The following is a 24,660-nucleotide window of genomic DNA, read 5'->3' as shown; positions in this document are numbered from 1 at the left end:
GTGCTGCCTGTGTGTTCCTTCTAGGGTCCAGGCTGAAGGGGAGACCAGGTATCTGATGAAGCTCTTTGCATGGCAGTGAGAGAGCAAGTGCGAAAACCACGGGGCTTCTAGGGCACAAGCGCACAACTAGAACTTCATCATGTCTGGCTGCATCCCGTTTGCCAGAGCAAATACCATAGCCAGGCTCCACGGCAGGGGGCTGGACTTTACTCTCCCAACAAGGAGACTGTGGGTCCAGAGAGTGTGAAGGACCACATCCACAATTCCTATACTCAAGCTGTAGCTTACGCTCCATTCTTTTCACTGCTTAAACTCCTCATTCATGTATTTGTTTACTGATCTTGTGTTTTAATATTAGATTCAGTTCAAAAGATGTTCTTATTCTCCTCATGATTTCTTCTTAGACTCATGCTGTTGCTGTTGCATTTCGTCAAGTGGAGTCTGACTCATAACGAGCCTGTAGTACAGAATAGAACTGCCCCAGAGGGTTTCCCAGGTCTAGTCTTCATAGAAACAGAAAGCCTCATCCTTCTCTCCAGGGGGAAAAGCTGTAGATTTGAACCCCTGGCCTTGCAGTTAGCAGCTGAGTGCTTTGTCAGCGTGCAAGCCGAGTTCCTCCTCTTAGATTTCCCAAATTCCCTTTTCTTGTTGATTCCACTGTGGTTGCAGAACATACTTTATATGGTTTCAATTTATTAGACTTCTTTTATGGTCTAACATATGATCTTTGCTGGAGAATGTTCCATGTGTACTTGAAAAGCATGTGTTTTCTTCTCTTCTTGGATGACTATCTCTATGTGTCAGTAGGTCTGGCTGGTTGAGAGGGTAGTTTGAGACTTCAGTATCCTTGCTGATTTTCTGTCACGTTGATCTCTTGTCCAGTATTGAGGGTGGGATATGGACATCTTCTATCAATTTTATTGAATTGTCTCTCTTGAACTTCAGTTCTGTCCAGGCTTGCTTTCCATACTGGCATCTCTCTTGTTGGGTGCTTGTCTCCTGTCTCCCCCTACTGAACCCTGAGTTCATTTGGGCAGAGCTTGCCTGCCCTCCCTGTTCCCAGTAGCTGTGGTACACACTTGGTGCTCAGTATATACCTGTTGAGTTCTCATTTATTATCCCTGAAGTTCTCATTTATTCCGTCACAGTACTCCTTGAGTACCTGCCATGTGCCACACATCATGGACAACACGTGCTTGCCTTCCAGAGAGGGCAGCAGACATGACAGGAACCACACTGATACAGGGGTGGGGACATACCAAGGCTGTTGGGCTTCCAGGGAGGCACTTGGCCCAGTTTTCTGGGGCCAGAGAAGGATCTCTGGAAGAAATGCCTTCTAATCTGAGACTTGAAGGATGAGGTGGTGTTGGCCAATTCGGGTGCGAAGGGAGCAGCATGTGCAAAGGCCCAGGGGCCGGTTGGAGAATGATATGTTTGGGAACTGAAATAAATTCAGCATGGGAGAGCATTGGAACAGAGCTGTGAGAGCCCAGGAGTCATGTTTAGGTTTGGACTTGATCCCCAGGGGAACTACGGGGAGACTTAGGGGTACCTCTGACAAGAAGTGAGGGTATACTGGAGTTAGAGGGAGACAAGAGGTATGAAGTGTGACAGGCCGATATTTGACGGCCCTGTGCTTGGTGATTGATTGACTGGCTATGGGTGAGGGAGATGGAGGGTCTAAGCTGACTCCACATTCTGATTTGCTAATTCGCTAAAAGTCAAATACTTGGAGTATCAGGCTGGTCGTAGGTAGAGATGCTGAGTTGAGTGGCAATCTTGTTGGTCAGCTGGACATAGGGTGTAGATTGGAGATGATCAAAGTGGAGGTATAAAGTTCACTCCAAGAGTGGTTGGGATTTTACTCAGGGTCAGAAGAGAGCTCTCAGGTACCTGGGCAGTATGCGCCTGGAGGCGGTGAGTCTGAAAGGGGGTCATCATAAACCCCAAAATCCTAGCCCACTGTAGTTGAGTCAATTCTGACTCACAGTGTCCCTGCGGGACAGAGCAGAACTGCCCTGTAGAGTTCCCAAGGGTGGGAACCTTATGGAAATGGAAGCAATGTGACATCTTTCTTCCAGAGTGACTGGGGCCTTCAAACTCCTGACCTTTTGGTGAACAGCAAAGTGCTTACCGTCAAGGCTCCTTGGGATCCTCATAAAGAGGAGTGTGAGGAAGACCCCCATGTTACAAGGCAAACCAGTGGCTTCCCAGTCTTTGCTTTGTGTCTCATGATAACACCACTCCCACTTTGCTGGGTGGCAGTTTGCACTTGAAAGGGTGTCTGGCAGTAGAGGGAGGAAGCTGGACACAAGTTTAATTTGGTGGTGGCCTTAGTGATTTCGTGAATGCCTCTGTTACTAGTGAGTGTGGGAGTTTATCTAAACTGGAGTATGATCAGCTGGGCCTCCTAGTACCTTCTTTCCTCTGCCATCCATGTCTTGCTTCTCATCATAGTTGGTGTCAGTTATTGCCAGAGGGTGTATATAGGAAGAGGGCAGGGAAGGCAGTGAGCATTTGTTGAGCTCCTTTTGTATGCTTGGCACTTGGCATATATTTTCTCATGTAATTGCACATAAGCCACATCCTGATAAATATCATTTTACTTGGATCCATAATCATGCCTGTGGAAGCAGCAGTTAAGAAACCAAAGGACAGACTCCATTAGGCAAATCTTTAAAGTATTAAAAAGCAAAGATGTCACTTTCTGAGGGCTAAGGTGACTTCTCCTGGTATTTTCAATTGTTTCGTGTGCATGTGAATACTGGACAATGAAAAACGAAGACCAGAGAAGAATCGATACATTTGAATTATGGTGTTGGTGAAGAATATTGAATAATCCACAGATTGCCACAAGAATAAACAAATCTGTCTTGGTAGAAGTACATCTAGAATGCGCCTCAGGAGCGAAGATTATGCAACTTTGCTTCTCATACGTTGGACATGTTGTCAGGAGGGTCCAGTCCCTGCAGAGGGCGTCATGCTTAGTAAAAAAGAGGAAGACCTCGATTGAGATGGATTGACACAGTGGATTCAATCATAATGGTTGTGAGGTGGCACAGGACCAGGCAGTTTTGTTCTCTTGTACAAAGGATTGCTATGAGTCAGAACCAACTCAATAGCACCTAAAAACAACAATCGCAAGTGTAGTATGTGATCAGTATATAGTTCTTAGATGGTTGGGTGATACAAACACTGAGTGTCAGAGATGATGAATGATTTACTCCAGGTAGATAAAGGACTTGTGTTCTCAGCCTTCATATAGGAACCACCTAAGCTGGAAGTAAGTGTAGCAAGTGGGTGGTACCATCTGGATGGGGGCACCAAGTGGACCCCTACTTGGTGTCTTGTAGGCATGGGGGAACCACCAGTCAGTTCTTCTCATTGTCCCTAATCACCCCCTGGTCAGAATCGAGTCCTGGCCTCTGTCCCTATCACCTGGATGACTGAAACAGCGTCCTCACTGGTCACCTCCAGTGTGTGCTCCCCGCTATAGTTGGAGTGAACGTTTTAAGGCAGATATCTAGTTACACTGTTCCCCTGCTTAGCACCCCTATAGTGGCTCCTGTTCCCTGTAGTAGAATCATGCAGGGCACTGTATGCCGCGACCCCACCTGGTCTTCCAGCATCATCATGTGACAGTCCTGTGCACTGTTCACATGCATGTGTGCGCATGTGTGCACTTACACACAGTGTGCTCACACCACACTTGCTCCTCAGTTCCTGTTTCACCCCTGTGCCTTTGCACATGCTGCTCCGCCAGACCGCAAACTCTTAGAGGGTAGAATCAAGTCTCTCCTTCTTCCCCTTGTCTAAGAGGGTAAGGTCCGGGTGTCTTCTCCCCTCTTCATCCCTCTAAGGTGGACACCAGGGCCCCCAGGTGTGATGTGGGTGCAGATTTATGAAGACAGCAAGAGCTTTCCAGGTGGCGATGGATGGTGTGGCTGTCTCTCAGCACGTCCTGCCAAAACACACAGTTTTGAGAATGGAGGTTTACAACAGCTCTGATTATGCGCTGGTATTTTAAATGAGTTGTGTTCATGATGGCTGTCTTGCCCAGGGGGCCTGAGTCCATTCAGTGAGAATTAATTACAGATGAGAAACCAGCTTGCAGAATAATTAATATTTAAGGTCCCTGGAGTGTGAATGCAGCATGTGTCTTGTCTTTGCTTGTTCATTTCTCCGTCTTTCTCTTCACGTGGGTGCTCTAGGTCCAGGTGTGTCAGGGTGACGGTTCTGATGATGCCCCCCCCCCCCACGACTTACTCTCCTTGTCTGTTAACTAAGGCTCATGCATACAGTCCATCAGCAGGCATTGTGGCACGCCTTTTCTGTGTCACGTACAGTGCTCGATTTTAGAAGCATGTTGATAGCTGTCGCGGGGCCACGTGCATTGCAGAATGACATGTTGCCAGGTCCCACAATGCCAAGTCCATTGTTGTGTCTACGGTATGGTTCTGTGCTTTCCATTCTTGGGGACTCATCTTCTGATTCTGAAGGTTTCCACTTGGAAGTAGATCACCAGATCCTTCTTCCTGGAAACAAAACCTATGTGGCTGTGCTCTAAAGAGGTCATGTCTGGAATACAATTACAACTACCATATGGGTAGCACATGACAGTTTACAAAGTTGTTTCAGGCATCAGGGTGAGCTGCACAACCACCTCAGACTCAAGCTGGGGGTGTTGTTTCCCCATTTTACATATGAGGACACTGAAACTCAGGGAGGGGACAGCTTACCCGAAGTCACTATCTGTCATATGGAGTAGCCAAGCTTGAACCTCTGCACAGGTTGGATGAGAGAGTGTTACAAATCCTCTCACTCAGCCATCCAAGTCAGAGGGGACATTATTTTTATCTCTCCCTGGATGTCAGGGATGACAGGATTGTTCAGGCAGGGTCCCGAGTGTGGAGATTCACAAGGGAAGAGTAAGAGTCCTGCCTCAGGGCAGCAGGTTCACAATGACCCGAGATCCTAGAGGCAGCTGTGAGCAGAAATAAGTAATAAAACCCTCATGGGACTTGGTTCCTTGGTTTGGATTTTTAGAGTCATGGTTTTGTGGGAGATCCCAGTTAACTGACATGGTAACATGGTCAGTGCTTCTATTCTACCTCCTAGTTGTGGCTTTAGCTCTGGAGTCTCAAAAGCTTACAGGTGGCCATTCAAAGCACAGTTGGTGTCTGTTCACCTGGAACAGCAGAGAAAGGAGACTCTGAGATAGACGGAGGATATGGAGTGTGTGACTAATTGTCTCCATGAACAACTGCCTCCTTTGCCAGGAAACCAGAAGAACAGGCTGGTGCCCAGCTACCAGTACTGAACATCCCTGAACATTCCATAGCAGAAGCCTGATCAAAAGGTGGATATACAGAACAGAATTTCAAATACTCATGCATTATCCTTAAGCTAGAGCGATCTCCTGAATTTTCTTAAAGCCAAACAATAGTTTATCTTAACTAGTAAAGAATGTGTTGAGCATTATGCTCTCTTAGGAACTATCTGTTGTCGTTGTTGTTGTTGGGTGCCATCAAGTCAGCTCCGACTCATAACAACCCTGTATAGAGTTCCCGAGGCTGTAAATCTTTCTGGAAGCAGAAAGCCTCATCTTTCTCCTATGGAGTAACTGATGGACTTGAACTGCCCACCTTGTGGTTACCCTACTGTGTCACTAGAGCTCCTTAAGAACTACCTATGTGGGATCAAACTGACAACAGAAATTGGGAACGATTAGATCAGAAACCTTGAGGGCAGTGAGTTTATGCTAATGGTAGAGGACCACGTCAGACAAAAAGAGAGTTAGGGTAAGAGTGGTTCCCTCCTACTCAGCGTAACATCACTACATGGTGTATGTAGAAACTGTTGATCAGGTACATGTTTTGTAATGTATAGTCTCAACAGCGACAATAAATTATATGATGTTGTTGTTAAGTGCCATCTATTCAGTTCCAACCCATAGTAACACTGTATAGGGTTTCCTGAGAAGCAGCTGGTGGGTTTGAATACTGATCCTACAGCACAACATCAGTACTGTATATATATCTAGAGAGAGAGAAAAAAAACTATGTGTATATATATATATATATATGTGTGTGTTTATATATATATATGTTGTTGTTGTTATGCCATGGAGTCGGTTCTGACTCACAATGACCCTGTACAGGGTTTCTGAGGCTGTAAATCTTTACAGGAACAGAAAGTCTCATCTTTCTCCTATGGAACAGCTGGTAGTTTCCAACTGCTGACCATGAGATTATCAGCACAATTTGTAACCACTACACTACAAGAGCTCCTTATATAAAATGTATATGCATGTATAATTACTATATTTGTTGTTGTTAAGTACCATCGAGTTGGTTCCAACTCAGCAACCCTGTATAGGGTTTCCAAGGAACGGCTGGTGAGCTTGAACCACTGACCCAGTGGTTCAAACTGACCTTGCAGTCTAGTGCATTAACCTGCAGCACCATACCAGGATTCCAAGTTCTATATGTATATAAAAGTGATTCTTCTTCCTCTAGCTATCCTCCTCACACCACACTCTCTTCAGCCTCTGAAATGTGCTTTCGGGAAGACTCTGCTAGTTCCCCTACAATGAGATTCTAATTCTTACTCAAGCGTGTGGCCTGAGTCCAGAGAACTTACTCAGTAGTTCACGATTTGACTCCTGATCATTCAGATCTTTATAATGGGGCTGAGGGTTTCCAGGACCTGCAGAGAGCTGGGCTAACAGAGGACTGGTGTCAGGTGCCACCCTCCCAGAATCTTCCCCTCAAGGCAGAGCAGGTTGAGCCAGTGGGAGGTCAGCATGGGACAGGATGAGGTGTTCAGGAAGTGGAGACCTCTGTAACCTCCACATCTGCTGTCCTCTGGTCTGGCTGTGCAGAATGCCTCTCTGCAGATGTTCGGAGGTCTCTCAGTCTCCACCTTTCCTTCTCTGCCTCCTTTCCCTCCTTTCCTTCACTGGGTGCTGAGAAGACCAGGAAGGACTCCTGAAGGGGGCTGCTCATCCTCACAGGCACTTGTCCCTTTGGACCTTTATCAGTGAAAACTGTTCAACAATGGAATTATTGACTTTGTTATCCAAGAGTGAGTCTCCCATTGAGGGAAGCAATCAAAGAAAGCAAGCTGATCATCTTTGCCGACTGTCCAACGCTAATTCCTTCCAGGACCCTGAGATTTTCCTATTGATACTGCCTTGTAATTCAAGATGGCTTCAGGAGTCCAGTGTGTTTAAAACTGGAACTGGGCCTTATGCAAGAGCAGATTAAAAACAAATATTTATTTCTTTGTTGGTGAAATCTTTATTTTGGGGGTGTGAGGGTGTAAATAAGGTGATAGGATTAGGACTATGTTTAGGTCTAGACTAGGACTAGGACTTCATTTAGTATTAGGATTACAGTTAGGACTAGGATTAATATTAGAGGTAGGAGTTGGGATTGAGCCAGGAGTAAGGTTTGGTCTAGTTTTTAGGGTTACAGTTAGACTTATTTTTATTTTTGTATTTATTTTTGAAATCTGCTTGTTTTCCTCTTCATATGGAAGTTTTGGAACTACATTGTTCCCTCTTTTTACTTTATGTTTTCTTGTTGCTGCTGCAACTATATGGCTGGTTCCCTTTTTCCAGTCTTGTAGGAGCCCTGGTGTGGCACTGTAAGATAAGCACTGCTAACCACAAGGTTGGCCATTCTAACCCACCAGCCATTCTTTCGAAACCCTAGATAGGATCACTCGATATAAACCAACTTGTTGGCACATAACAACAACATAATAAGTTTGTTTTTACTTTTAATATTTCTATGTCTGGGTTGAGTTCTGGGTGATGTTATCATGTATGTTAGTCTTAAGTTGTCTGCTGTTGTTGGTCCTTCATCCAAAGAACTCCCTTTAGTATTTTTTGTAAGGTTGGTCCGATTCTTACAAATACTATTAATTTCTGTCTATTTGAAAATGACCTAAATTTCCATCATATTTGATGGACAATTTTGCTGGGTATATGATTCTTTGTTGACAATTTTTTTTCTTTCAAAGTTTTATATATAAACTCATTTTTTCTTTGAGAATTTTCTTTGTAAAGTCATTCCATTCTCTTCTTGCTTGCATGATTTCTGCTGAAAAGTCAAGTGATTTTTCGTATTGGTTCTCCTTTAGATATCTTTTCATTTTTCCTGAGCTGCTCTCAGGATTCTTTCTTTGTCTTTGGTTTTGAAAATTTTGATTCTAATATGTTTTTACTTTGAGATCTACCCCGTTTAGAGTTCTTTCAACTTCTTGAATGGCTATCTTCTCATCCTTCATGATGTTAGAGAAGTTTTTTTCTAACAACTCTTGGACAGTTTTTCTGGATTTGTTTGTTTGGTCTCATCGTGTTCTGGAATTTCAATCACACATGTTATTCCTCTTGGTTGTGCCCCACATAAATCTTAGGCTTTCTTCAGATTTTTTATTCTTTTTTCTGATTGTTCCTTTAGCAGATGAATATTGAAAATGTTATTTTCAAACGCACCGATTTGGTTTTCTGTTGATTCAGTTACTCTTCTTTTCCCTTTCAATATATCTCCTATTTCTGAAGTTTTAATATTAATCTGATTTTCTAATTGCTCTTTTTGTATGGTTTCCTATTTTTCATTTACTTTGTCATTTTATTTCCTGAATTATTTTTAAAATTTTGCCTGTGTTTTCCTTGATTTAATCTGTAATCTTCTCATTCTCTCAGTCAATTGAAGTACCTAAATAGCCTTATTTTAAATTCCTTATTTAAATATAGGTCTGATACCATATCTGGTATTATATTTTCTGACTCTATTTTGTTCACTTGTTTGAGGCACTCTGTCTCGTTTCTTGCTGCAAGCTGAAATTGTCCATTTTCTCCAAGACATTGTGGTGTCGAATTTATATTTAGTGAATAATTGTATGTTGGTATGTTCTCTGGCATTCCCCACCTGTCTCCTGGTGGATGTGGTAGAGACTGGAACTGTGAGCGTAGTTCTCTCTTCACTGTTTGTATCATGTAGTTCATGGTGGGGTCTCGTGCCCTCCAGAAGCAGGAATATTATGCCTGGTGCCTGACCCCATGCAGAGCAGAGGTCATGCAAGAGGCTTCTAGATTGGCAAGGGCAGGGATCGGCCATGTCCCTGTCTACTGTGAGGACTTGGGAAACAAGGGAGCATACCATTTGCCACCAACCTCTTGCTTTGTGCCCTGCCTCCAGGCCACTATATCAGTTTGTTAAGTGCCATCGAGTTGATTCTGACCCATAGCAACCCTGTGTAGTGTTTCCAAGGAGCAGCTGGTGAGCTAGAAGCACCAACCTTGCAGTTCAAATGACTTTGCAGTCTGGCGCATTAACCCACAGTGCCACACCAGGACTCCATAGTCACTTGCAAAAACTCAAGGTGGCTGTGGTGCTGTATGCCAGCCCACAGCTCACACGTGCGGCTCCACGCCAGCCCACAGCTCGCCCGTGCTCCTTCTCTCTTGCTGTTCCTGTTCAGCTTCCTCTTCCAGTGGGCACTCAGTCCACCTCTCTGCCCTGTCCTCTGACGCTCAGAGTTCCAGGATCACCACCCTAATGCTCCACTTGGTCTCCCATATCCATGTTGCAGAAGGTTTGTTAGTGAATCTGCCTACTCCAACAGCTTGTCCTGGAACCAGAATAAAATACTTTTGTTGTAAGACAGAAATTTTGTTGCCCATTGCCATTGAATCAGCCCCCAACTCTTGACAACCCCATGCACAGCGGAACAAAGCATGGCCCAGTCCCGTGCCATCCCCATGGTGTATTGTGGGTCCCATATCCAGTGTCAGCAATAAGGCTTTCAGTAGTTGATTTTCGGAAATATATCTCCAGGCCTTTCTTCCTAGTCTGTCCTGGTCTGAAAGCTCCTCTGAAACCTGTTCAGCACCAGCGCCACATGCAGACCCCCACTGACAAACAGGTGGCTACTCCTTGAGGTGCTGACTGTGAAATGAGCCCAGGTCTCCCGCATGTAAGACAAGAATTCTGCCACTGAGTAACCAACTGTTCCTGAAAGTAATCTTACCTTCTTTACAATTTTAGTATGTATTAAATTCAATTTCAAAAGCAAAATAATCACGATATAGGAATTTTAGAAATCAGAATTTTCTAGATTTTTTTTTCCAGAAGAAAAAAAATCATTCCTAGGTTCATGTCCTTGAGATAAGCCATTGTGTATATTTTGTTGTGTTTTCCTTGTTGTTGTTTTTATGCAGTGTTATTCACAAGTCTGTGTGAATAACCTTCTTAGTACCTTATATACCTTCTTGATTTCTTTGCACGGACCCTGAATATTTTTACATAGTTTCCATCTTCGTGAATTTTAGTGACTGCTTAGTACTCTGTAGAGTGGGTGCGCAGTGCTTTCTGTAGACTGTGTTTAGAAATCACACATCCTATGAACATCTTCAGAAATGGATAACAATAAAGCAAACCATTATATTCCTTCAGGGAAGGGAACACATCAGCCTAGTTTTCACCCTTCTTGAAAAAGGAAAGAGAGTGTCCCCATACTCCCTGGGAAAGCAGGGAGACAGTGCTGCCTTCAAAGCCCCACGCTGTGCTAGGAACAGTGCAGGATGCTTCTCTGTTGTTGCAGCTGCCGTGGAGTTACCTGACAGAAAGCCTCTGCGGGGTCCTGCACCCTGCCCCTGGTCAGCTCTGGATGGGACTGTTGTGGTCTGTGAGGTTTCATTAGCTGATATTGGGCAGTCGGGCTTAGGCCTTCCTGCCCAGCATACCTAAATGTGGAGCCTTGGGTCCAGAAACACTGGCTTCCGGTCACTAGGCTTTCTTTGTGGAGGCCAGGACTCCCATGCAGCAGGTGGGACATGCTTGACCATGCCCAGCCAAGGGGTGTCTTGTGCTCAGGCCTCTCAGCCTTGGGTAATAGACCTCTGGGGGTTTCAGGATTTCCACGGAGCTATCATGAGGACCTTGGATGAGATGGACCAAGAAGGCAAGGATACTGTCTCCAGAGAGGCACTGAGGCTTGGCTTGAGCTACCTCCCAGCCATCCATGAGCTTCACCGAGGGATCCTGGAACAGCTGGAGGAGAGGCTGGAACACTGGTGAGCATTTCTCCAACCCCTTTCCTTAGGGTACAGAAAACCCAAAGTCCCAAACCAACCATGAAGTCAGTTCCAGCTCATGGTGACTGACCCATGTGTGTCCGAGTAGAGCTGCACTGTGTGACCATGCCTTTCTCCTGAGACACCTCGGGGTGGGCTTGAACCTCCAACCTTTCAATTAGGAGTGATCGTGTTAATCATCTGCATTGCCCAGGGATTCCCACTGTCAGGTGGAGGGGTGATAAAAACACCACCATGTGACACATGTCCCCATTTTACTGATGGGAAAGGCAGACACAGAAGTGTTAAGTCAGTTCTGAGTGCACTCCCCAGGCTGAGGTGTCTGTCCATCCCCTCCCTGGCTGCAGGGAGGGCCAGCAGAAGGTGGCTGACATCTTCCTGGCGCAGGAGCAAGGTTTTGACCACCATGCGGCTCACGTCCTGCAGTTCGACAGGTACCTGGGTCTGCTCAATGAGAACTGCCGCCACTCTCCACGGCTGGCAGCTGCTGTCCGCGAGTTCGAGGTGAGCCCCCATGCTTCTCTGAGAACCTTGCATAATGATGTAAGAGTATCAGTGGGCACTGAAGAGCTTGGTGGTGGTAGTGATGTGCCATGGAGTGAGTTCCGACTCAGTGACCCTGCACAGGGTTTCCAAGGCTGTCAATCTTTACGGGAACAGAAAGCCTCATCTTTCTCCCACAGAAAGGCTGGTAGTTTCGAACTGTTGACCCTGAGGTTAGCAGCCTGATTCGTAACCACTACACTGCCAGAGCTCCTTATTGAATAGCTTAACAAACATAAATCGGGCACCAAGTCAGGCTGAGGAGAAGACCTGGTCAAGGGGTAAAGAATGACCCATCAGGGTAGAAACCCGGGACCCAGGGCCTCCCCTCCTCAGCCATTGATGATAGCTGGGTGACCCTGGTGACCAAGGGTCCCTCTGGCAATTGTCTCCACTGAGAAGCACGAGTAAACCTAGGCTCCCAGACCTTGGGGTGACCAAAGCACTTAGCAACAGTGGCCACACACTGCACATGGTCTCTGGCTGTCCTCTATTTATAAAACAGGGAGTGAAGCAGGGACCTGGAGAGCCCTGTTACTGAGTATGACACCAACTGTGAGCCTGAAGGGGGTAACAGGCACAGGGGGCATGCTGATCTCGGGGAGGGAACCTGAGTTTGAAGATGGGAGAGAAGCTTAAGGTTGGCCAGAAGGAGGTGTGGGAAACAGTCAGGGAAAATGCTGTGAGCCCAGGACCTCAGACAGGGCTTGCTAATGGGGCTTCCCTCCTTGTCTGAGAGCTACAGGGTCTGCAAGAAGAGGAGGACCGGAACGTGAAACATTGGCTGCTGCGAGTGGTCCAGCGCCTCTTCCAGTACCAAGTGCTCCTCACAGGTGGGTCTGCAGCTGGTCTGGTGGACAGAGGTGGTGTTGGAGGGGAAGCAGCTACAGCACAGTGTGCACGGATGACCTCCTCTCCTACAGAGGCTGTTGAGGAGGGGAGACAGGCTCGCTGCCCCTCCAGGGGTACCTGATTCTGCCCAGCTTTCCTCCAGTCAGGCCAACTTGGAAATCTCACTGTACCTACAAGACATACCTTCAGCCTCTCCCGTCCCAAACCTTCTTCCTGTCTCTGTCAGCTCTCTCTTCATTCCCTAAACTTGCTCTTGACAAGGTCACCAAAGTTCTACTTGTGGCCAAAGTCAGTGGACAGTTCAGTCTCATACCTGCTGCTTCCCACAGCCTTCCCTCCCAGAGTCCTCTGGGACACTCACTCCACATGGTTGCCCAGCCAATCAGGCTGTTCCTTCTTTCCACTGGGTGGCCCATAAAGTCAGTGTTCTTGGGTTCAGTCCTATGGCCTCTTTCCTTCCTTCTCGACCAGCTCTTCTTAGGGGAGTGTCATCCTCCTCCCTCGAGAAATACCCACACCTGTGTCTGGAGTTCCAGCAACCTCCCAAAGGATAAAGAGCACTGCCCTGGGGACCTGACATTCCAGTCAAGGGGACAGACACCACACATAAATGCAACTTCAGGGGCTTCATGAAAATACATAAGGGCAAGGGAATAGAAAATTCACTCGTCTAATGTAGCAAATATTGGTTGAACACCTGCTATGTAGCAGGCTCTGTGCCTGGTAGGGGAAAACAGACAAATAAGGATATAAAAATAGAATATGCCAATGATAAGACTCTGAGGAAAAGTAAACCATTTATAACAAAAAGTGGGGAGTCGTTAACCTTACAGTCCTGGAGCAGAGACCCTAGGACCATGAAGGGAGAAGAGCACAAGCAGAGACCCTAGGACCATGAAGGGAGAAGAGAGAAGCAGTGACATCAGAGATGGAGGCAAGCGATGATGACATGGAGAGAGAGAGCAGCTGAGGGACTGTAGACTCATAGAAAGAGAGAGACTGGGTGCTGGCAGCCAGGAGGCAAGCTTGCAGAATGTGCCCTTTGGTTGTTTAAATTATTATATATTCCTGAGTGTTTTTGTGTACATCTCCTCACCCCCCCCTCCCAAAAAGCAAACCCAGAGTGAATAGAAGCAAATATTGTTGAATGATTGTGTATGGAGGGGATTGTAATCATTGCAATTAAATGATGAGTGTACAACTGATGTTCTCCAGTATAAACAATCACTCAGTTCACAATAAAAGCTTTAAAAAACAGGGAAGAAAAAAAAGACAAAAACAGGTATCAGAAGAGACTCTGAAACTAGTTTTCCAGCATAGAAAAACTAGAGATTGGAAGAAATCAGGAGATAAAAGAGCTGAACAGAAAATTTCAAAGGGCAGTTCAAGAAGACAAAGTCAAGTATTATAATGAAATGTGCGAAGATCTGGAATTAGAAAATCAAAACTGAAGAACATGCTCAGCATTTTCTTAAGCTGAAAGAACTAAAATCAAAAATCAAACAATATTGAAGAATTCTATGGGAAAAATATCAAGCAATGCAAGAAGCATCAAAAGAAGATGGAAGGTATATACAGAGTCACTGTACCAAAAAGAATTGGTTGCTAGTCACCTACTTCAAGAGGTAGCATATGATCAGGAAGCGATGGTACGGAGGAAGAAGTCCAAGCTGCACTGAAGGCATTGGTGGGAAGCAAGACTCCAGGAATTAATGGAATACAAATAGAAAATAGAGCTGGAAGTTCTCACTCATCTGTTAAAAAAAAAAAAAGGTAAACCAGGTAAAGGTGACAGAGAGGACAGGTGGCCAGGGAAGACCTCTGAGGAGGTGACACTGAACACAGATCTCACTGAAGTGAGGGCATGAGCCAGATAAAGGAATGGAAGAAGAGATTGCTAGGAGTAGCAAGTACAAGGGGCTGGGGTAGGAGCAATCTTGACCTGTTCAAGAAATAACACGAATGCCCATATGGAGCAAGTGAAGGGGAGGATGTATTTGGAGCGGGGGCCAGACCCTGGAACATGTTGTTGAAGGTCTGCCACATCGCACTTTCCTGTGAGGAATGGCACTTTTACCTCCCCTAGTGGACCGTGTGCATCCTGACGGCAGGTGTAACCTTGTACTATACAGACATAGTACAGGTGCAGGCACACAGTGGGCCCTCCTTAGGTGCTTGTTGAGTTAGTGAGTTACGAGCGGTGGAGGCCACGGGGACCTGGTATTCTGCTAGTGTGTGGTGGTGGGGCTACAGAGGTGGGAGAGTGGTCACCCCATTCTTCTGGAACTGTACATCTCTGGAGAGAGAGGGTGGCCACAGTGTGAACAGGAGGGGCTGGCCTCACCAGGTCTTAACTGACTCCAGACTCATGTTCTACCCACAGACTATCTCAATAACCTTTGCCCGGACTCGACAGAATATCAGAACACTCAGGGTAAGTCAGGCATGCACAGACAGAAGGGAACACGTTCCAGTTTGGGGCCATCGTCCCCCCCGTGTCCTCTCTACTAATTCCCAGTTCCAGGACAGCACCTGGGTGTGTTCTGGATATGAACCTCCCAGGGCATCTCTGGATCTTTAGGGATGATCCCCTCTTGACCTCAACCACGGGAAGAGACTGGGATGGCCGATGTCCAGCCTCTCTCCTCCCTATTCTGTGTGGCTGTCCTTCCAGGGCAGTTCCTATCTTAGCACAGTCTCCACTCAGGAGGAGTGGGCCCATCACCATCATGGTCCTGCCATGACAACAATGTTGGGAAGTGTCAGAGGTAGAACAGGGAGGCATGCAGCCAGGGAGGGGGTAACCATGGCAGCAAGGAGCCTGGCCCTCTCCATACCATACCTCCTGGCTGTCTGCTCTGCTTCCTTCTGCAGGAGCACTGACCCTTATCTCCAAAGTCACAGACTGTGTCCACGACAGCATGGAGCAAGGGGTAAGTGGGGCCCATTACTACCTCCTGTGAGCACATGTTCCAAGACCCTCCTCTACTCCTGCCATGGGCCTGCCTTGAGGGCTTCGGGTGACATCTGCCTCCTAAGACCACTCAAAGAGCTTTGGGTTCTGGCATGATGCTTGCTGGGTGACGTCCGGTGCTAAGTGTCCTTCTCTGGGTCACAGGTCCACCACTGGAATAACAAAAGTAGTGACAGACTTGCACAGACTGGAAAAGTATTGCCCGAATGTGGTCTGTGACCATCTGCATTAGCACCAGGAATGCTCTGTAAACTATAAATTCCTAGGCACACGTCAACTCTGTCAGGTCAGAACTTCTGGGGGTAGGGTCCAGTGATGTACGTTGTTAACAAGCACCCCAGGTAAATTTGACACCCATAGAAGTTTGAGAACCACTAGAGTATGTGGCCTCTAAGTGCTTGTCTCAATCTGACAGTGTAGCTGAGTGGGTTTTCTGGGTTTCTGCCAAAGATGGCAAAATTTATCTCATATGCCTACTCCATTTGAATGATTTCCATGGTTTTATGAGTCCACGTGCAAGGTAAGTTTAAAAGTATTACTACAGAATCATAGAAACCTCTATTAAGCAAAAATATCAGCATGTGAAGCTATTGCTTCTTGACGTAATGTCCATCTAGGTCTGTCCACTTCTCAATGTGCTGTTTCCATCTCTCTAACCCTTCCCCAAAGAATTCTACTCGCTTTAATCAAGTGTTGGTCTCCTTGAGGTACCCAAAGTGTGTTCCTTTTAAATGTTCTTTGAGTTTGTGAATAAAAAGACGTTTAAAGGGGCAAGATCAGGACTGGAGAGTGGATGAGGTAGTTTCCCAATGCAGTTCCTTGTAGAACAACCCTTCCTAATGAACAGGTGCAATGTCAGGATGGGGAAAATTCCTCGGTGCAACTTTCTTCAAACTTCATAATAAGACCCTGTGATTATCCTGTGTCCTTAGAGAAAATCTATCAAGATGACCACTTCAGGATGCCAAAAATACAGTCACCATAGCTTTCTGAGCTGAACTCTCTGCCTTGAGTTTAACTGGCCCGTCAGATCCCCTAGGAAGTCAGTGTTTTGCTTGGATGTGTTTTGTTTTTTAAGGTTTCCTAGCGAGGCTAAGGCAAGTATATCACTGAGAGAACTTGTCTGCAGCCATCCACTATTCGCAGACAAGTTTATTTATATTTGTTTGGAAGAAACCTGTGCACTTGGTCTGTTGCTACAGGTCTCTCTTGGTTTCTGGCTACCAGTCCATTCTCTTCCTTTTATTTCTCAACTCCATTTTATAGTGTTTTTATATATTTTATAATCATTTTTTTGAATTCCTTCTCAGGCATTTCCAAAGCCTGCCCATCTTCCAGTATGGAGTGTAGGTCTCCTTCCAGCTCATTTGCCTCAGTCACTTTATCTCGTTTCTGGACATGTGCAGATATGGTCATCTGCTTCTGTTTTGGGAGCATATTCAGGGGTTATCTGTGGCCTTAATAATTAGATGGGTATGTATTTTGGGATTTTTTTATGCTTTCTAATTGCCTCCAGGTAAAGTGATCAGGAAATGAGCTTCCCTTTACACTCTTCTTCTTGAGGAATTTCAAGATACCACTGTTGGTCGTTTTGACATAACTTAGGATTTAATTTTCATACTATTTCCTTTTTAGTCTGTCTGTCCCGCTTCGCAATCCCCATTCAGGCCTTTTTTCCAATTATAAACAGTTCAGGGCCAGCTGTGGCCGTTTGATTTTAATTGGAAACTTTCTCTTTAAATCTCGAGGAGAGCTGTGCGCATGCGTAGTAGAACCCTCAAGAGTGGGGCTGCGGTGTCTACTAGCTCAGGCATCCCTATAGTCACCAGAATGGATGTGCTCAGACAGCAAGGGACTAATGAACAGCTACCAAAAGAGAAGAATGTCCACACCTTATCTCTGCGGTTCTGTCAGGCATCCATGGCTGTTCTGATCCTTCCCCTGCATGGTCTCACCAAGATGGCGGCTTCTGGAGCAGCTGAGCGTCTTGAATTAGAAAGCAATGGATTTCTTGTTTCTGTTACAAATTTTCCTAGCTGTAAGCCTTCCAACCTTCTAAATATTCCTTTATATGTGGATCAGCGTTCTGGGACCATCCCCTGAGCCTGCTTGGTCCTGTATTCTGTGTTGTTGCTGATGGAGCTTCTTACTGCACTTCCACCCGATCCACCATCTTGTTTGTTCTTCTACCAGTCCATTCTCTGTCTAAAGCCAGAGTGAGCTTTTAAAGCATGTCTGCTGCTGCTAGTCCTCCTTTTTGGGAAGCCTTCCAGGGCCCACATCACCTTCAGAAGAGTTTGTTGGTGGTGCCTTTAAGTTGGTTCTGACTCATAGCCACCCTGTATAGAGTTTCCGAGGAGCAGCCGGTAGTTTTGAACTGCTGGCCTTGTGGTTTGCAGTCCAGTGCTGATCCTATAGCGCCACACCAGGAGAGTTTTGAACATAGTTATTCGTTGTGAAGATCAGAGAAGGCAGCATTCACCATGGCCAGAACTCCTCACTAGGTAGCTAAGGCAGAGGTATGACCCCAAGCCTCTACCCAAATGCGGCCCACCTACCTCCTGCCACACTGCCAGAGGTCTCACCATTAAACACTTGGGTAAAGTCATAGCGGCCAAACCAGCATGCGACTCCCTGGGAGGGGTCAGAGGATCTCTGGAAGCTGCGATCTAGGAGAGCACCTGTGCACCCTGTAGCCTCAGGTTCTGGTGGAGGGAGGAGGACAGGGATAGATGGGAATCCTCTAAAAGACAGGATGAGGAGTGTTACCTTCACTTGCTTTACAGGATCCATTGGAATAGATTCCCACGTAGCGTTTGTCATCATGATGATAACACAACGGCTCCCCCTATTGAAAACTTGTTTGCGGGCGCAGTACCAGCTGCTTTATACCTTCACAAAGACCCTACCAGGGAAGGACTAGTAGCCAAATTTCACAGGAAGAGAAAGGGACTGAGTCTGTCCCGATCGGTGGCGACCTCCTGTGTGTCAGAGTAAATTGTGCAACAGGATTTTCAGTGCCTGGTTTTTCAGAAGTAAACTGCCAGCCCTTTGTGCTGAGTAGACTCAAACCCGCAGCATTTTGGTTAGCAGCTGAACATGTTCACCATTTGGCCCGCCCAGGGACTCAAGGTCATTAGGCCATCAGTATGAGAGCTGTATTTGAACTCAGGTCTTTTTTAAGCACCAGGCCAACCTTCCCTGTGCATAGCACACGTGGGTTCAGACCCACAGCCTCACAGACGCTCGTTCATGAACACATCTCCACGTTCCCATACACACCACCGGCTCACTCGCATGCACACACAAAGCCATTTTTCTCTTTCCCACATTTGTTTTATTGTTGTTGTTAAGTGTCGTCAAGTCGGTTCCGACCCATAGGGTTTCCGAGGAATGGCTGGTGAGCTTGAACCGCCGACCTTGTGGTTCAAACCTACTTTGCAGTCCAGCGCATTAACCCACAGTAGTGTTATTCAAAGGAACCTAGTCATGATATGTAGTCACAAATTTGTCAAAAGTAAGAATCTCTCTGATTCTTGGTTCTAGCTTGGTTCTAACTACAATGACTGAGGCTAAGCCTCTGGACAAAAATCATGCATTTGTTTACAAGGTTAGGCATTCAAGCAAATGGCACTGTGGGTTAATGCGCCAGACTGCAAAGCCATTTGAACTGCAAGGTCAGCAGTTCAAGCTCACTAGCTGCTCCTCAGAAACCCTATTCTGGGTCACTATGGGTTGGAACTGACTTGACAGCAGTTAACTATAACAGCAATTGATTGCCGTCTTCTATGACACACAACAGTCTTTATAGTATGAAAGCAAAATATCTTATCTTTACAAAGACAGTATCAGGGGACGTGGGCAAAGTCTGGGCATGTCATTTTCTGAAAAAGTCCTTAATTCACCTTCAGGTTTTTAATAGGCTTCATTTTTAGAACAGTTGTATATATACAGAATCACTGTGAAGATAAACCATAGAGTCCTTGAAGCCCACAACACTTCTAATTTCTCCTGTGAATAACATCTTCTTAGTAGGGTACGTTTGTCACAGCTCATTAATAATGATGTCTTAGTATGAATGAAGGCCAGACTTTATTCCGATTTCCTTAGTTTTTTCCTAATGTCCTTTTTCTTTTCAGGGCCCCCATCTAGGATACCAGATGCTTTTAGTTGTCTTGTCTTCTTAGGTTCCAGATGACTGTGACAATTTCACAGACTGGCCTTGCTCTTGAGGAGCTTGGTCAGGAATATTGTAGGATGCCCCTCAGTTGGAATGTTTCTGATTTGATGAGGGATGTGGGTTTCTGAGAAGATCACCATAATGTCATATCAAGTTCACATGCTGTCAACATGTCTTGTCACTGTTGATAATGACCTTGACACATTGGCCATGCTTGTCGTGTTTATCATCCATGCTTTGATGTCACCATGCACAGTCCACACTTAAGGAGTAGGGAGTGATGCTCCCCACATTAGGGTACAGTATCTACATAAGGGACTCCTGGTGTGGCGCTGTGGATTAATGCGCCAGGCGTCAAAGTTGTTTGAACTGCAAGGTTAGCAGTTCAAGCTCACCACCTGCTCCTCAGAAACCCTACACAGGGTTGCTATGGGTTACAACCGACTCGACGGCGCTTAACAACCAACAGCATCAACGTAAATGGGTGCACTGTGGCTTTGTACAATACGCAATGCACTGAGAACCATAAGGTCCGCAGTCCGAGCCCGCTAATTGCTCTGTGAAAGAAAGAGGCTTTCTGCTCCCAAGAAGATTTAAAGCCTCAGAACCCCTATGCAGGGTCCCTGTGAATTGGCACATAACAAGAACAAAACCAGGATCGCAATGAGTCACAACTCTGTGGCACTGGCTTTGATTTTGGCTCCCAACATCCCTTATCTACAAGGATGAGTCAAAAGTGATCCACACTCTAGCTGGAGAATTAATTTTAATCAACCTTTAGAAAAGACAAACAGATCATTTTTCACCATAATCTGTATGCTTTTCAATACACTTTGTCCATCTGGCAACAAACTTCCATATTCCCTTATTTTGAAAATGTTTTAGCCTGAGCTGCGAACCACAAATGCACACTGTCTTCGCTTCTTCATCAGAGGTACATCTTCGTCCTCAAAGAAAGTCCAGTGGAGCAAGATCAGGACTATAGGGAGGGTGCTTTAATATCTCAAAGCAAAGTTTTTGCAGCGTACCAACTGTGTGGACAGAGGTGTGTGGATTTGCATTGTCATGCAAGATCACAGCATCCTTGGATATCAGTTCTCTTCATTTAGTTCAAAATTTAGACTTCAGCTCTTCAGTGAGCATCTCACTGTAGCGAGTACTGTTGATTGTTGAACCTTTTTCCTGATAGTGTTCCAATAGTGGTAAGCATCAATTTTCCAGCTGATGGTTGGTTGACTTCTGAACTTTCTCTTCGTTGGTGATTGAGGACGTTTCTATTCCATGCTCTGTCTTTTACTCTCAGGCTCATAGTGATGAATCCATGTCTCGTCACCAGTAATGATTTCTTTTTTAAGCTTTTATTTTGAATTAAGTGAAAGGTTACAGGACAGATGATCAGTTTTAAATTCAACACACCATATTTTGTTTCATTACAATGATTACAGTCCTCTCCATGTACCATCAGTTAACAGTATATCTACTTTTTTTTCTTTTTTTGGTGTACACATACCACACAGAAGATGTATATTTATATTTGTTTAAATGTCCAAAGGGCACAATTTGCAAGTCAGCTTCCCACCTGCAGATACACAGCCTTTTTCATTTCATGGGCCTAGAGTCCTCAGCTGCTCTCTCTCTCAGACTTGTTTCGTTAAACATTTTCTCGCTTGACTCAGAACTCAGTGAGTATTTTGTTGTTGTTGGGGTTTTTGTGTTTCACTAAATTTTCTATTGAATGTCACACATTATTGTATAGAAGAACTGTCGATCCAGGTAAACCGTAATTTATAATTAGAAATGGTTGCCATTAGTACAGAAGTGCTTGAGTCAGTCTAGTCAGTAGTTGGGCTGTGTTTGGGTTTTGTTGTCACCTTCAATGCACCACAGATTTTGTGTTCCTCCATCAGTGGGCTGCTGCTCCTTTGTGCTTTCTCTGGGTCCTGCAGTGTTAGGGGGTTTCCTCCTGCTCCTGCTCCATGCTGACCTTGTATCAGTCTCTACACCACAGAAGGGCTCTCTCTCTCCATGGTCTTACCGTACTCAGAGGTACACTGCTAGTTCTTGTTATCAGAAGTATGGCCTCCCTGCCTGGTCTGTGGAGGTGGGAGCATTTCCTGAGCCTTCCCAATGGCTGGCGCCTTGTGGCTTTGTATGGGAGAGGGGTGTGTGGGGTTTTGCGCCAGCCCCTCAGCAGGCTGCATGCCTACACCAGCAAAGGGGACTTTTTCTGGCCTCCTGCCTTGCCTCTAATCATTCTTGTGAGCACCAGGTGGAAACTCAGTAGAGAAGAGCTTGCAAATGAGCCCAGAAGTCCCTGGTGTGTGGGACTCCCTGATGTTCTAAACCATCACACCAGCCCACACTTGACCTTTATGAATTCATTAACATTTTAGCTGCTTTCTTTTCATCCTTTATTATGCCAAACACCTCTGCCTCCTGCGTATTACCAAACATGTGACCGTTCTATCCTGGAATGTCCTGAGAGGAACTATCCACTCTCTGAAATTCAGTTTGGTTGGTTGCCCAGTAACCTCAGCTTTCTGATGTTGTTATTAAGTGCTGCCGAGTCAGTTCTGAACCATAGCGACCCTGTATAGGGTTTCCAAGGAGCAGCTGGTGAGTTTGAGCCACTAACCTTGCAGTTCAAAGTGACTTTGCAGCCCAGCGTATTAACCCACAGCACCATATCAGGCTTCAAAGGTTAAGATTTTGTAGACTATCTGGTTTTTTCTCATTGTTAGCAATGGGAGCAGTGTTCTCTTGCAGCTTTCTCCATCGTAAGTAGAAGCAGAACTATTACATATTTTTTATGGGTCGATTTTATGCTTAAAACTACGGACAAAAACATAACAGACTTTCAAAGTGATTTCTCTAGAATGTCAATCTTATTAGTTGATGTTAGAACGAGACCCTACGTAAGGTTCAACTGCGCCTTTCCCTTGGGGTCCCATAAGGCACATAAGTGTCTTGCTCAGGGCTTGGTACACAGAATGTGCTGACTACATATTTATAACTGATATTTTTAGTATTATGAGGTGCTGTACAGAGGAGAGCGGTATGCTGCCTTACATACACTGTGTGCCTTTTAAGAGTAGGAGGAACATAAATCCTATAGGAGACTGGCAGGAAATTCCATTCCCAGGCACACTTACTTCTCTAACCATAAGGTGTCAAGAGGCACAGAACCAGCTTCTTCCAAAGATTACTCTCCCTCCAAGTCTTCACCACAGTCTGCAATCTAGGAGGATGGAATTCAACCCTGGGCGTCTGTCATCACAGGTTACTGAAAACAGATACTCTGGTCTCATGAGGGGCACAGGTGTGGAGCAGGTGCAGTGGTCCAGAGACAAACAGCACTCTAGGCTGGCACACAGGCATCCCTGTGGCACACAGAAAGCTGGTGGTGTCAGGACCGAGGTCTGGAGGAACTTGCCTGACTGTAGACAGCCCAAAGCTTGACATCTGACAGAGCTGGGCACAAATCCTGGTCCTGCTGCTGACAGGAGGTGGGATGGAGGGATGGCCTTTCTGGACCTCATTGTCCTATGAAACAGAAGCAGTGCCACCCCCTTGCAGAGGAGATGAGACCCCATGGTCTAACCATGTCCCCCTCTCATGGCAGGAAAATCTGCAGAAGCTGGTCCACATCGAGTACAGTGTCCAGGGCCAAGGGGATCTCCTCCAGCCAGGAAGGGTGAGTGCTGCTGCTGCCGCCGCCAGTGGGCAGAAGCAGAGGGTGGACTGATAAGCCCCATTGTTCCACTGGGCTGGCCCCAGACAGGCCTGGCTGCAGGTGCTGTTTACCCAGGGAGGGAGGGGAGGGCCTCTGACTGCTGGGTTCACCCAGACCCATGGGCTGCCCCCATTGGGGTTTTCCACAGATGCACTGGCTCTCTGGGCATGCCAGTTGGATAAGCATCTTAAAAATAGCATTCAAGGAGGCAGAGACGATGACGTGGAGAGATGGAGAGGGACTGTGTGCTGATGACCGGGGATAAGGGCAGGCTTGCAGAGTATACCTTTGGTTGGTTGATGATGCATGGAGGGGATTGTAACCATCGCAATGAAACGATATACATACGATAAGATAAATGTAAAGTTAATATTCTCCCATGTAAACTATCACATAATTCACACAAAAAACATTTTTTTAAAAAAGGGCCATTCAAGAGACAAGTTTACCCATTTTTAAGCTTCCAAATGGAAAGCATAAAACTCAGTTCAATAAATGGTGAAAAATATGCTCATTGCCTGCTATAGTCTACAAAGGATGGACCAGAGGTAAAGGGATGAAAGACTGCACTCAAGAGATTGTAGTCAACATTAGCCTGGATTTCACTGATCTGGGACATTCTGGCCTGGTCAGTTAAGCATCTCCTATGAGTCCAATTCAACCCAACAGCACTAGGTTTGGTTCGGTGTTTTTGTAGTCTCCAGAACCAGGGGACCTGCAGAAGGAGTCATTGTCTGGACCTCTCTGTGGCCAGATGGTGTCTGACGCTTGGTACACTGCATGGCAAAGTGCCCCTGGAAGACCAAGACGCCTCACTACCTTCAGAAACTGCTTTTTCATACACAGAGCAGCTCTTCTAAGCAAGGAACATCCACAAGCTGGTCTCTTGGATTGTAAGAATGATACCAATTACAGCAAAAGTGGCATCAAATCAAGCCATCACTCCCACAGCACATTCGACTTGTCTCGGTTCCATGATTCATTGCAGTGGCACACAGAACTCAAGACACCGCACTCACTATTATGAGGTTAACAGTTACAATACAGGATCAGAAACTGCTTGGGACGCAGTTCTTCCAGTCCTGACAGCCTCTTCTCAGCTGTGTCCACAGGCAGGCCTCTGTCTACCCAGGGAGTGTTAGCAAAGGTCTTTTAGGACTGCTGATGAATGCCCACAGGGCACACCAGTCGGTGATAAGCCTCAACCTGAAGGCACTCGGCTCTAGCCCCAGTTAAGTGCCTGGAGACATCGCATGCTGCAAGCAAGCCTC

At 46.0% G+C, this 24,660-nt stretch overlaps 1 protein-coding gene across 1 annotated transcript in view; it reads left to right on the top strand.

The window, feature by feature from the left end:
- Positions 1 to 24,660, top strand: part of FGD5 (FYVE, RhoGEF and PH domain containing 5) — a 204,191-nt gene that overhangs the window by 137,823 nt on the left and 41,708 nt on the right. Inside the window, exons 5-10 of the mRNA XM_006868675.1 lie at positions 10,926 to 11,086; positions 11,455 to 11,611; positions 12,396 to 12,483; positions 14,886 to 14,936; positions 15,377 to 15,435; positions 23,279 to 23,350. Coding sequence (XP_006868737.1) covers positions 10,926 to 11,086; positions 11,455 to 11,611; positions 12,396 to 12,483; positions 14,886 to 14,936; positions 15,377 to 15,435; positions 23,279 to 23,350 — 588 coding nt within the window. The remainder of the gene's footprint in view (positions 1 to 10,925; positions 11,087 to 11,454; positions 11,612 to 12,395; positions 12,484 to 14,885; positions 14,937 to 15,376; positions 15,436 to 23,278; positions 23,351 to 24,660) is intronic.

The sequence above is a fragment of the Chrysochloris asiatica genome, unplaced genomic scaffold, assembly GCF_000296735.1.
Source record: "Chrysochloris asiatica unplaced genomic scaffold, ChrAsi1.0 scaffold00121, whole genome shotgun sequence".
Classification (NCBI taxonomy): domain Eukaryota; kingdom Metazoa; phylum Chordata; class Mammalia; order Afrosoricida; family Chrysochloridae; genus Chrysochloris; species Chrysochloris asiatica.
This window is presented reverse-complemented; position numbering and strand designations above follow the sequence as displayed.